General features: G+C 31.2%; 1 protein-coding gene across 1 annotated transcript in view; it reads left to right on the forward strand.

The window, feature by feature from the left end:
* LOC127720881 (polyamine-transporting ATPase 13A3-like) overlaps positions 1 to 14,322 on the forward strand; it is a gene marked incomplete at its 5' end in the record, with an annotated part of 54,398 nt that extends 40,076 nt beyond the window's left edge. Inside the window, 4 exons of the mRNA XM_052227625.1 lie at positions 7,400 to 7,554; positions 9,196 to 9,284; positions 9,905 to 9,994; positions 11,658 to 14,322. Coding sequence (XP_052083585.1) covers positions 7,400 to 7,554; positions 9,196 to 9,284; positions 9,905 to 9,994; positions 11,658 to 11,864 — 541 coding nt within the window. The remainder of the gene's footprint in view (positions 1 to 7,399; positions 7,555 to 9,195; positions 9,285 to 9,904; positions 9,995 to 11,657) is intronic.
* Between the last annotated feature and the right edge of the window lie 832 nt (positions 14,323 to 15,154).

Below are 15,154 nucleotides of genomic sequence, written 5' to 3' on the forward strand. Positions count from 1 at the left end.
ATAGAGTTGGGCCAAACATTATCAAAATATTGAAAACTTGAGCATATAGAGATTATTTGCACTAATCATTGAGAAAGCATAATTCCTTTTTATACGACCGCAAAAAAGTTTTTGTGGTCGTATATTGGTATGACGTTGGCGTCGGCGTCGGCGTCGTCGTCGTCCGGGGTCTTCCGAAGACGCATTAGTTTTCGCACTCTAACTTTAGTTTTAAGTGAATGGATCTCTATGAAATTTTACCATAAGGTTCAATACCACAAAAGGAAGGTGGGGATTGATTATGAGGGTTATGGTACCAACAGTTAAGGAATTAGGGGCCAAAAAGGGGCCAAAAATAAGCATTTTCTAGTTTCCAGACAATAACTGTGGAATAGTGTATGGATCTCTCTGAAATTATACTACAAGTTTCCATACCACAAAGGGATGGTTAGGATTTGCTTTGGGGGGTTATGGCTCAAACCGTTTAAGAATTAGGTGCAAAAAAGGGGGAAAAACAAGGTTGTCCTGGTTAATGGACAAATACTTTAGTACAAAACATAATTTAAAGCAGTGTAAGGGAGATAAATCAATACATCATTGAAATTATCTCCCTTACACTGCTTTTAAATTATGTATAAAGTAATGGTTAATGAACAATTAAGATAATTTAAAACAGTGTAAGGGAGGTAATCCAAATACCATGTTTTGGTTACTTCCCTTAAAGGGAAACTCCGCAAAAAAATGAAAAATTTATATTTTGGTCTTTAAGCATAAAAAACCACATGTTCATAAATAAAAAACTTTTATTCTCTATGTAAAGAGATCAAAATCGATTTTTGAAATTCACTATCAGTTCTCGACATATCACCATCTTGTCGGCATGATCGATCTAAAAAGTCACGTGATATCTATAAACCACAAAGAACAAAAAGAATCGGGGATTTACCGACCGTGCGTTAAAAACTCCCATCATCAATTGGGGATTACCGTAGACGGTTATTCAGTGTCAAATGTCTTGTCAAGCGTACGGTTGTTCTGTCAGACAAGGTTATGACAAAAGTCTACATAGTTTTCCCAATCCCACAAAAAATGAAAGAATTGTATCAGACATGGTTGTACAACCTTAAACTAACAGCAAATAGTTGCATCTATAGCAAGCACAAGTTGGTGTGTGAAGACCATTTTGAACAATATTGTTTCGAGGGAGATTCGATGGTAATTATCCTTTTTTAATAACAAAAAAAAATTATAGATTTGATGAGGAAGAACAGTTTCAATTATAAGAAAGACAAATGCAGTGTTCTTGTAACAATCACTGATTTACAGAAGATTCATTAGTATGCCTCTTTTATATAAAGTGCATTGATTTGTATAAAGAATAGTTCCGTATTTAGACAAGATAATTTTTCAATTAATAAAGTTATACGATATAAAATAACATTTTTTTAATTATGATATTTAACGGCTATTGACAAGGAGCAATGTTAGGAAGAGGTTTTAGCTGGGACATAATATGTTGATATAGTATAATATTCCCAGGTTATAGATATGTAAATATCGAAATATCGGACATCTCAATTTTTTTTATTAAATGTGGTTTTTTTTTAACTAATCTTTAAATTATATCAAATTGATACGGGATCTATTACAGTTAAATGTGTGACTCTATCTGGTATGTTCGGTGAAAAATTTATAGGTTTTTTTCTTTTTAAATTATATTTACGTTATCTTATTATATATATTTTTTGGCTTCCTCCCGAATTGATAATAGGTATGTCAGAATTATTGATAGATGTCGTGTCAGAGCGACACATTCAGTTAGGTATTCCAAGGACGTATATTAGATACACGTCCCTGGGTATTCCAGTGACATTCTGTCAACTAAAAATTCGTATTACACAATTATATAATACAGGTTCATGCATGGCCTCTTTATTGAGGTACCCGGTGTGCACAGGTAACATTTATTGAACCATATATTTGTGTCTAACGTTGTTTATCTTGTGTGTGTTTGAAATTATAATTCCACCTTTTAATGAATGATGTTCTGATAATAATATTATCCACCATTTTTGCTGATAATAAGTTTAAAAAAAATTATAAACATGACCTTTGAACATTTGAAATGAATATTGTTTTGTCATGATTCTGGACCATATTTTTGAAGAAAAAAAATTCTTCACGCAAATACAAGCTTTTGTCGATTGGCAAACATGCAGATATATAAAGTAATGCAGCACTTATAGTCACTACCAGTATTAATTCATTGAAGATAAGAGAGCCCCTTCTATGTCTAATGTCTCTATCTTTATAAGGATTAGGACGACATGGGAAAAAGGAGCGGAGATAGAGTGGCATAGTGAAAAAAAAATAACCGAATAGAGAACAATATAGAGAATGATCGACGAAAAGCGAGATAGTTATTGTAAAGGAGCGGAGATAAAGAGAGGCAAAGTGAAAAAAAAATGTTTGCTTGACAAAGTTATTGCTCGCTTTGATATTCTTAGTTATACAAAATCACACATCGTGTACCTAATTGGTATTCACGTGCACTAACTTGATGCTGGGAACAGTATATTAATATATATGTTCCTGCTTGATGTGTAAAGTTTCTGCATAGCATGGTTAAAAATAATTAGTATCCCATTTGTTATATCGTAGTGTCACGGTGTTACTTTGTTAAATTTATTTAGTTTGTTAATGATTGTGTAAATAAGAGTAAATCTGTATAAAAACTTCATACCATTTTAGTGATTGCCTATAGGCGTTTGATTATTGTTACATTTAAGATATATATATATATTTAGAACCTTTCATACATCTTAAAGTAAAAGATGTGTGTCCGAGTTAAACGACACAAGAACCCTGTAATACTAGTACGAGAGTATAGCATGTAAAAATTCCTACTCAATATGGTTGTATTGGAAATCTTTTCATACAGATTGACAACTCATGGTCCGACATGCATGTAATATTTGCCACATGACGCTCATAGTTCTTTCTACCATCATCATCTTATTCATTAAATATTACTGTAAACATCGATGGTTCACACCCAAACAAAATGGGAGTAATATACCTTCAGATCTTTTCCGTGGTATACACTTGTGAAATATATAGTCGAAATTCGGTATTGAAGTGAATCTACATCTCACAAACACAATTTTAGAATTACGATTTTGAGTGAACACCCACCAAACCAATACAAACGTATGGCAAGATATAACCATGCAGGCATTTAGTTTTCGTGAGACACAAGATAAATAATCACTCTCATAAACGTATATATGCATGCAGTTTCAAATATCAAGAACAAGCGATCGATGTCTATAGATCATTGTTAAGTCCGTTTACTAACTGTTCAGAGTCAGACATGTCAATAGTTCATTCTTGGAACCTTCATATACCCCATCCGACGATGGGAACTCTTTCTGGTAGTGTTGACAACATAAGCTTGTTTATCTGTACAAGTGGTTGCATGGCCTCTCCTGCCCCAACAAACAAATACGCTACTAGTCTGCTATCTCTGGAGCTCATCCTCAATGGCGCATATACGTCAGGAAACTTACAAGGATACTAGTAAAGATTTTTTCAAGAACAACGAGGTTGGGACGAACTGTTCTAAAATCGTCAATATCAGTAATACATTACTAAGATATGCCTTTAATTACAACAACTGTATTACTAATTTGGATTAATGACGGCTATCCTAAAAAAAATCCTCAAACAAATTAATGTATTAGCTTAGATTTATAATGTATGTATATTCATTAATGAAATAAACGATAATTGAATGGTATTCTTTTCACAAATAATTTATCTAAGTGATTGTCAAATGAATTAATTATGTAAGAATGAAATGTTAATAAGAAAATTAAAAAAAATCATGCATGTTGTACTGTTGTATTTTTTCAATTAAAAACTTTAAAATTGCGATAGTTTTACGATTGTTAGCATTTAAACATCGCCAGATTTAAATACAAGTTAAAGAATTCCGGTAAAGTAAATTAAACAGATGTGCAATGATTATTAATTGGGAAATGTAACATTTAATTTTTAAGATTAAAAGTACTATTCTTTTAACTTCATATCTTAACTTTATGCTAATTGCATAGAACGTAACCGAAAATTGTTCCATTTTAATATTGTAACACTTCCGGAATTAAAAAGTTGAATGTTAATTTTCAATTAATTTATACAATTTATTTATTGTTTCTCTATTGTCATCGGGTATTTCATCTGGGTATATTAAACACGCTATACTCTTTCTGTTAATCCATTCAAAATGACAATATTCACACCTGTGTTCGCTTTAATTCACACCTGTGTACGCCTGAGGCTAAATTGCTGCAAGGTAAAGTTCAAACGAATGCTCCTCAAATCGAGAAATAAACAATGACTTTACAAAATAATATACACACTCTGTTCACAAATATTTTGCATTGAAATGGTAATCAAAGTTATAATGGTAAATAAAACTTTAAATATTTTCAGTTCAATATCAGTAAAAATGTTCTATAGATATTTTATGAAAAAATCTCAATAATTTATGAAATTTATTCGAAAATATTCATATTTAGATAACTTCATATAGGAAGTTTTATTCAATCATTACAAAACGGTACACACATATTCATTTTCTTTCATTCTTATATTGTGGTTATTAACTACGACCAACGGTCATCTGTGCGCTTTTAATTACGTAAAATTCTGATAAGCAATTAAGACTTTAACAGATTTTATTTTTTCCCATGATTCAACAAATCGGGTTAAAACGTCACAACCCAGTGACGTAGGTCAACCAAAAAAGTTACAAATACTTGATTTTCTCCGTTATTAGAAAGAATATAAATTTAAAACTTTGTGAATGTGTTTTTTATGTTAAGATGAACATATTTAGATGATAAGTAAAAAATCGCTGACTTTCCCTTTAACACTGCTTTTAAATTATGTTTAAAGAAATGCATATTTATAAAGGAAGACCAGTAAAAATATCTGCAAATGTTGCATCTTTTTTTTTTACAACAAAATCCATATGAAAGATTTGACACTATATTTTAAATTCTATTATAAAATAGATTAAGTTAGCACTATGGTAAATTTAAATGGGTAATTATGGTTGCAAACTCCATTGGAAATTTGAATTGAGATTATGACCATATCTTGAGGGAAAGAATTTTTTGGGGGAAAAAAGGGGGGGGGGGGGGGTTTAAAGAAATTGTGGGGGGTCAATTTTTTCTCATTTCAGATTTCAGAAATTAAAAAGAATAATTCTTCAAATATTATTTTTTTTTCAAATTTCAAATATTGAAAAATTTCAAGAAGTAATCTTTAATTGGACAGTATGGCACATTAGATTTGTAAAATCTTTGACCACATTTATTTATTTGTTATGCTGAATCTAACCGTGTATTTAGATTTTTAATTTTGGGTCCAGTTTTCAAATTGGTCTACATTAAGGTCCAAAGGGTCCAAAATTAAACTTTGTTTGATTTTAACAAAAATTGAATATATGGGGTTCTTTGTTATGCTGAATCTAAACATGTATTTAGATTTTAGATTTTTGGCCCAGTTTTCAAGTTGGTCCAAATTGGGGTCCAAAATTAAACTTTGTTTGATTTCAACAAAAATTGAATATATGGGGTTCTTTGATATGCTGAATCTTATCATGTATTTAGATTTTTTATTTGTGGGCCCGCTATCAAATTGGTTCATATTGAGGTCAAAAGGGTCCAAAATTAAACTTTGTTTGATTTCAACAAAAATTGAATATATGGGGTTCTTTGATATGCTGAATCTAACCATGTATTTAGATTTTTTATTTGTGGACCCCGCTATCAAATTGGTTCATATTGAGGTCAAAAGGGTCCAAAATTAAACTTTGTTTGATTTCAACAAAAATTGAATATATGGGGTTCTTTGATATGCTGAATCTAACCATGTATTTAGGTTTTTGGATTTTTGGGCCCCGTTATCAACTTTGTCCACATTGAGGTCAAAAGGGTCCAAAATTAAACTTAGTTTGATTTTAACAAAAATTGAATTCTTGGGGTTCTTTGATATGCTGAATCTAAACATGTGTTTAGATTTTTGATAATGGGCCCAGTTTTCAAGTTGGTCCAAGTTTGGGTCCAAAATTAAACTTTGTTTGATTTCAACAAAAATTGAATATATAGGATTCTTTGATATGCTGAATCTAAACATGTATTTAGATTTTAGATTTTTGGCCCAGTTTTCAAGTTGGTCCAAATTGGGATCCAAAATTAAACTTTGTTTGATTTCAACAAAAATTGAATATATGGGGTTCTTTGATATGCTGAATCTTACCATGTATTTAGATTTTTTATTTGTGGGCTGGCTATCAAATTGGTTCATATTGAGGTCAAAAGGGTCCAAAATTAAACTTTGTTTGATTTCATCAAAAATTGAATTATTGGGGTTCTTTGATATGCAAAATCTAACCGTGTTTTTAGATTTTTAATTTTGGGTCCCATTTTTAAATTTGTCTACATTAAGGTCCAAAGGGTCCAAAATTAAACTTAGTTTGATTTTAACAAAAAATGAATTCTTTGGGTACTTTGATATGCTGAATCTAAACATGTGTTTAGATTTTTGATTATGGGACCAGTTTTCAAGTTTGTCCAAGTTTGGGTCCAAAATTAAACTTTGTTTGATTTCAACAAAAATTGAATATATGGGGTTCTTTGATATGCTGAATCTAACCATGTATTTTGATTTTGGACATTGGACCATAATAGGTAAATTAAAAAAATTGAAGTTCTTAGACCACATTCTTTCTGTGTCAGAAACCTATGCTGTGTCAAATATTTAATCACAATCCAAATTCAGAGCTGTATCAAGCTTGAATGTTGTGTCCATACTTGCCCCAACTGTTCAGGGTTCGACCTCTGCGGTCGTATCAAGCTGCGCCCAGCGAAGCATTTTATTACTTTTATCAACAAAACATAAAGAAGAAAGTGGTGGTACATGTACTTATTTTTTGGCCAAAACAAAGTGTTTTGAATGCTGGAGATCTCATGTCCCTTTTTTGGTCCTAAATTAATCTAGCAGTGAATTGTTAATGCAACCTTGTCCTGCAGCTATTCCAATCCTACATCAAAATGATATACAAATCACTTTAATAGAATAGAACTTACTGATGATAAATTCGTTAACCTATTCCTTTGCCTCCAATTTTATGCCCATTAAAGTAGAATGTTTGTTTGTTTTCCTTTGCAGTGACTTTCAAATTCACGTAAAAGATTTGATGATGTTATCGAATTTAATACAAATTTATTACTTAGTACATGTATCAGATTATTGGTTTATTTCACAAATGTTGGAGAAAGTTATCATAATATTCTGATGTATTTGTCACTGACCTGTTTTGTATTAATCACTGAATTATTTCTAATTTAAGGTATCCATCTGTAATGTCTAAAGGCAGTAAGGATGCTGATAATGTAGAATCATGGGAGACAACTACGATATTTCTCATCTCTTCCTATCAGTATATAACAGTGGCATTCTGTTTCTCACAAGGTCCTCCATTCAGAAAACCTATATATACTAACTGTAAGTAAACCTAACTGCTGTGTGTTTTCAAAAGAGAAAGTTTTTTGTTAATTTTTTGCTTTTTTTTTGGGGGGGGGGGGGGGGGGGAGGGGAGTAGTGTTTATTGTTCACCTTCTATTATAACATGTATAAGATTTAGAAAACTAAGTCAGCATTATTAAAACAGAAAAAAAATAGTATTTTGTGCATGTTGTCCATGTACTCAGAACTTAAGCTTCATAATGTTTTATAGTACTGGTAGACAGAACTCATTGTATGTTATAAAGAAATAGAAAATAAAAGATTTAAAATTTTTTTAATTTATTTCAGTACAAAAATTAAGTGACATTCTTAATCCAATGGTCTATTTCAGTTCCATACACATATTAAGGGAAATTTTTCATATAAGGATCTATTTCATTGTTTTATTCAGTAACACTGTTGTCTCCCATGCTATGAATGTCCCAGAATGCAATGGCAATAGACTTAAACTATTTGTCAAAGCTTTATATTTTAGAAGGTAGAAGACCTGGATACTTCATATCTTGTAGTCAGATACTTTATGTTCTAAAGTTTAGGTTTGGAATATGCACTTTGTCCTGAATACATCATTTATTATGAGTTATGGGACAACTATAATTGGTGATCAGTGTTAAAATTTCGTGGTTATTCTATTATCTGATACTTTAACCAATAGGTTGACTATATTTGGTATATGAAATGATTGTATGTTGTATATGTCTGTCTAGTAGGGGTCATCTGATCATGACCTCATTTCTTGTTCATTGGTCAGTGTAACATTTTTATGCCCCACCTACAATAGTAGAAGGGGCATTATGTTTTCTGGTCTGTGCGTTTGTTCGTTCGTCCGTCCGTCCTTCCATCTGTCCATCTGTCCCGCTTCAGGTGAAAGTTTTTGGTCAAGGTAGTTTTTGATGAAGTCGAAGTCCAATCAACTTGAAACTTAGTACACATGTTCCCTATGATATGATCTTTCTAATTTTAATTTTGGCCAAATTAGAGTTTTTACCCCAATTTCACGGTCCACTGAACATAGAAAATGATAGTGCGAGTGCGGCATCCGTGTACTATGGACACATTCTTGTAATGATTAAGTCTGTTTCTCTGATACTGTAAGCACTTGATCAATTGTATTTATTGTATGGAATGATTCTAAGGTGAACATGTGAGTATGGCAGAGTTCACTAATCTTTACTATATTTTTATAGTTCAAGACAATTTTAGGTCTATTTCACAAATACTGTAAGCAAATAGGTCAACTATTTTTGTGAATGGAATGATTGAAAGGTGTTCATGTCTATCTGGTATAATTCAACTGACTTGGATCTCATTCTCAGGGACAATTGGTCAACTATTTTATGTAATGGAATGATTAATAAGTGATCATGTCTCTCAGCTGGTATAACTCAACTGGTTTTGATCTCATTTCCATGAACAATAGATCAACATTTGATATCTGTAGTTTATCGTGAAGATTCAATCATGATCAGTAAAGCAGACATTTCAGTGTGTGCAATCTTGCTGGTGCTATGGTGTCTCTCAGAGCCATATAGTACTATTGTGATAAATATGATCTATATTGTTAATATGGTATATTTAAGTTCCATATTTAGTAAATTGTTAGTATTTTTTCTATTTCAGTACCATACTTGGTGACATTGATGCTTTTATTTTCTTTCTCAACATTCCTACTGTTGTTACCACAAAGACCAATTCTGAACTTTTTCTCAGTAAGTAGTATGATTATTCATAGACATTGTAAAAAAAAAAGGCAGAAGATACCAAAGGAAGAGTCCAAACTCATAGCATGAAAAGAGATGGTTGAAAACAATGTAAAGACATACAACTGTCTACAAAACACTGTGTAAAAAAATAAAGACTGATAAAAGCAAACCCCATTTTTAGGCTGGGGTCATCTCAGGTTCTCTGGAGGGTGAGCAGTATATAAATTTAATATCCATATTGTTGGTGATATAATAACAATCCAATTACCTGTATCTTAAAAATACTGTATTTAAAGATTTAAAGACATGACATCATTTTGAATTGTAGTTAAAAAAAGGACCTGTGTTTTATTATAAAACAAATTGTTTTGTGCAGAAAGCTGATATTCCTGATGTTTGAAGAATGGATGTTTGAATATATTTGTTCTATGAACTATTTATGACATTGGAATTGACCTAATTAATACTGCTTCAAAACAGAAACTGAAAGTAGAAATTTCAGAAAAGGTTTATTTTCACATCATAGTTCTTCAACATGTAATAAAAAATGTCAAAACTCCCATTTTTGGGGGACTTTTAGCAAAATCAGTAAGATGTAATATTATATATGATGTTTTCCTTTACAGGTGATGGCTCTGGATGAAAAACCTTTTATGTTCAGACTGTTTCTATTTTTATTTCCTGTTGTTCACTTTATTTTATGTGGCATCTTTGAGGTAAGTTGTTAACCAGCTATGAATAATATATCCATTAGAATATTTATTATTGGTTGAAATAAAGGGGTTTTATTATGGTATGAGTGAATGATTGGTCTTGTTGTCTGACTACAAAACTGTTCATGATAACTTGAGTTATAGTTGACTGATCCTTTGAAATTTTAACAATGTATTGCCTCTCCTTTGTCCCATCAAATGGCTTTTAGTATTCTTAAACAGTGTCACACTTATTTTGATTATATCTTTTATTTTGAATAAGAGTTTGATTTCGTTTTATTACTTTGAATTTTTATGAAAACTATCTGAATTCAACATTTTTATAAATCATTTTCCATACAACACAGACATACAGCCATAGGTTTTTAACCAGAAAAATGTACAAATTTGTACTAGACACAACCATTTTTACACCTCCACACTGAAGAGAGTGCAAGTGCTGCCATTGGTCAAGAATGATGTGGTTGAATGGGCATAAATTTTGTCTACCGGTAGATGGTGCAGCATTGTTATCACGAATGTTGGCTTAATCAGCCAAGGGTGGAGAAGAGGGGACTGGATCGTAACCCTTGGCTAGTGACGATGAACATCTGATGCCATATATCATTTCATATTCAGGACAAAAACATATTATTATCATTATTCAAATTAAGGAGATGTGGTATGATTTCAATTGAGACAACTATCCACAAGAAACCAAAGGAGGAAGATTTCAAAAACTACAGGTCACCATACAGCCTTCAACAATGAGCAAAACACAAATTGTATAGTAATCAATAAAAGGTGCAGGCATGACAAAATGTGAAACAATTCAAAAGAGAAAACCAAAGATCGGATTTATGAAACCTTAAAAATTGGGTCTGTGACAACTAGTATTTATATGTTCTACAAGTCCTTAGTCAGTAATGGAGAGAAAAATTCAAAGATGATTTGGTATATTTAGTGAACATATGTCATCTGCATTTGCAGATCATGTCCCAAAATTTGTTAAAAAATTGTTAAGGATAGTGAATTACTGTAAATTCAGATATTTTTGCGATAAAATTATTAATAAATGCAAAAAATGAGACAGTATCAGATTTGCAAATATAAAAACTTGCATTCATAATTTCAGTAGTGATTTTTCCTTCATAAATTTTTACAATCGCATTTATTATATTTCAAATTTTTGCCAATGGTCAAGGATTCACTATAATAAATGCGCACATTAATTTCTGAATTTACAATAATTGCTTCAATTACTTAAATAAAGTGTTCATGTAAAAGAAAGGATGGACATAAATTTGTAAGAAAGTACTAGAACTGAGATATATACATTGCATCTATGTGATTTGATCAGAGGGAAAAAGCACAATGTAGAGGTTTAACAAATATATATCTTTGTTTAAGTCATTCAAAAATAAAACTCATAACTACTGCTCAGACAAGTTATTCTAAAAATGATGAATTTGGAGACCGTAGAAAAAAATAAACTTACAGAAGTTAAGTTTCCTAAAGCAGGGGTGACCGTCTTACTTATTTGAAGAGCACGTTTTTTACAAATTGACTGGTTACTTTAATTTTTTAGTTCTTTGTTCTTTTTTTTCTGGTTACTTATCTTTTTTGATGTCATGTTCTTTTTTTTCTGGTTATTTATCTTTTTTAATACTTTGTTCTTTTTTTTCAGTATGCAATCACAGACAACAAAATAACCAAAAAACTTATACACAAAATAAAACCAGAAAAATTAGGCCCTCTTCATCAGAAATCTGTTTTGAAAGAACTGGAGTTATCTGATTGGCCACCTGTAGGTCAGGTGACTTACAGTGAAGAGGAAGACGTTTTGATGCAGAATATTCCAGCACTGGCTTTGACCTCAAACTCTATCAACTAATAAAATAAGATGATTTGTTAGAAGATGATCAAACCACTGTTGAGCAAATTGATAGCAGAATCTTATATACAGCCAACATCAATTAGTATTTTATTTAATGAATTTAATTTGATAGGTGGGACATTTTTTTTCATTGTGGAAAGACATAGACAGCAGATCAAATGTTGGATATTTTAATTGAACAAATGCATACAACGAAGTCACTAAAAATTATAATTTTATATAATTGAATTAATCCCAAAATTGTTCTTTTAATCAAGTGATTTAAATATTCATATTGACCAGTTTTATTTTGACTTCATTTGGACCATTTGTTAAAAAAGGGCATTCAAATCTTATGTTTAGTGAATAAAGATTAGATCTCACAATGTATTTTATGCAATCAAAATATTATTGATGTATAGTTGGTTTTTTTTTATTTTGTGAATTCCTATGTGTTACAATTCAAAAGATATCCAAACCACAATCAAAATGCTGCTTTAATATTTATAATGAATAAAATAATAAGCTATCAACTTTATATTTGACAAAGTTAATAATGTTCCGAAGTAGGAAAATTATGAAAACCTATTGAAATTGTCTGAAGAAGTTTTACTAGAGGAACAGTGCTTTCAAAATGTTTTTATCATTGTGTTTCAAAGTATTTTCTCAGGCTGAGCATAAGTCATGATGTTTTCTTTGAATAGAACATCAAGGCCTATTGAATTAAATCAAGTAATGTATTGTGGTTGGATACCTTTATTTTCAGCAGTTTGTTTATTTAAGAGTATGACACAAGTCTAAGTACTCAATACCATCCCTTTGTTCTTTACAATATGAACAAATTTTAATGATCAAATATATACTTAATATGTTACAATATTTGAAATATGTAATGAAATTTGTAATATTTGATATGTTTTAATATTTGAATTTTTTTTATTATTGTAATAATTTATTCTGCTTTCTAGTCTTATTTGATCAACCCTGTAAAAAATTTATCAGCAAATCTTCTGAACGGATTTTCTATTTTTAGATTAATGTCAATGCATAACAATTGCTTAATTGTATGATTTGATTTTTAATATTATGTATACTGGGGACTTCTTGTTGCCAGCTAATTCAGTAACTTTCTATATTATTTCTAATTAATGGACAGTTATTGTTGAACACAACCCATTTAGTTCTTATTATTAGAACCAGAAACTGATAGTGTATATCTAACATAAGTTTAAGAGCAGTTTAAATTTAATTTGTTGATTAGTTTTCCATAGATCTTTACCTTTATGGTATATTGCATTTGCCACTTTTTGCAAATTGTTAATATGGGGACATTTAATGTTTTGAGAAGCCTTTTAAAATAAGACATTGTAGGTGTTTTTTAATGTAAGTTGTTAACAAAAAGTATTGTACAAGTTTACACTTGTATATCTTAAGTATGGTAGCTTTACTGTCTTTTAACATCATTTTATATAATGCATATTTTTCTCACTTCAACTTTGGACATATGATAATACATTTGTTAGTCTATCTGTGCTTCATTCCAAGCATGGCTTACTATACAATGCTTAAGTGAATATTTACGAAAGTGTTAACAATGCCGTACGGTGACCTATAGTTGTTAATTTCTGTGTCATTTGGTCTCTTGTGGAGAGTTGTCTCATTGGCAATCATACCACATCTTCTTTTTATACAACCGCAAAAAAAATTTTGTGGTCGTATATTGGTATGACATTGGCGTCTAACTTTAGTTTAAGTGAATGGATCTCAATGAAGTTTTACCATAAGGTTCAATACCACAAAAGGAAGGTGGGGATTGATTTTGGGGGTTATGGTACCAACAGTTAAGGAATAAGGGGCCAAAAAGGGGCCAAAAATAAGCATTTTTGTAACTTCCAGACATAACTTGTGTGTAAGTGTATGGATCTCTCTGACATTGTACCACAAGGTTCCATATCACAAAGGGAATGCTGGGATTGATTTTGGGGGTAATTGCCTCCAAATTTTAGGAATTAGGGGCCAAAAAGGGGCAAAAAACAAGCATTTTTCTAGTTTCATGACAATAACTTGTGTGTTAGTGTATGGATCTCTCTGACATTGTATCACAAGGTTCCATATCACAAAGGGAATGCTGGGATTGATTTTGGGGGTAATTGCCTCCAAATTTTAGGAATTAGGGGCCAAAAAGGGGCAAAAAACAAGCATTTTTCTAGTTTCATGACAATAACTTGTGTGTGTGTAAGAGTATGGATCTTTATGAAATTGTACTACAAGGTTCCATATCACAAAGGGAAAGCTGGAATTGAGTTTGGGGGTAATTGACCAAAAAGCTTAGGAAGAAGGGGCCAAAAAGGGGCCAAAAATAAGCATTTTTCTAGTTTCCAGACAATAACTTGTGTTCAAGTGTATGGATCTATCTGAAATTGTACTGCAAGGTACCATACCACAAAGGGAAGGCTGGGATTGATTTTGGGGGTAATTCCCTCAAAATGTAAGGAATTATGGGCCATAAAAGGGCAAAAAAACAAGCATTTTTCTAGTTTCAGAACAATAACTTGTAAGTGTATGGATCTTTATGAAATTGTACTGCAAGGTTCCATATCACAAAGGGAAAGCTGGGTTTGAGTTTTGGGGTAAATGCCCTAAACATTTAGGAATTTCAGGCCAAAAAGGGGCCGAAAAACAAGCATTTTTCTAGTTTCCAGACAATAACTTGTGTTCAAGTGTATGGATCTCTCTGAAATTGTACTTCAAGGTACCATACCACAAAGGGAAGGCTGGGATTGAGTTTGAGGGTGATGAATCATAAGGGGGTTCAAAAAATTTGGGGGAGGGATTTTTTTTTCTTTAGAATTTTCCATTTTAAATTGGTTATTTCTGATTTATATATAAAAGCAAATAATAATGATATGGTTTGAATAGGTAAATTAAAAATTTTTAAGTTCTTAGACCACTTTCATTCTGTGTCAGAAACCTATGCTGTGTCAAATATTTAATTACAATCCAAATTCAGTGCTGTATCAAGCTTGAATGTTGTGTCCATACTTGCCCCAACTGTTCAGGGTTTGACCTATGCGGTCGTATCAAGCTGCGCCCCAGCGGAGCATTTTATTTATATTGGTTCTTGAAGCTTTGTTAAAATGTTCACATTAAGACAAAATTTTGAATTTTTGATACCTATAAAGTTATATTTCTGAAATAATGAAAATAAAAACTTGCAATCATTAATCTTGAGAAATTTGCATAATTTTTGTGATGTATTCTGTAGAACAAAGAACTTAGATCAAATTTAGACATATATAAAGATGATG

The sequence above is a fragment of the Mytilus californianus genome, unplaced genomic scaffold (assembly GCF_021869535.1).
Source record: "Mytilus californianus isolate M0D057914Y unplaced genomic scaffold, xbMytCali1.0.p SCAF_11, whole genome shotgun sequence".
Classification (NCBI taxonomy): Eukaryota; Metazoa; Mollusca; class Bivalvia; order Mytilida; family Mytilidae; genus Mytilus; species Mytilus californianus.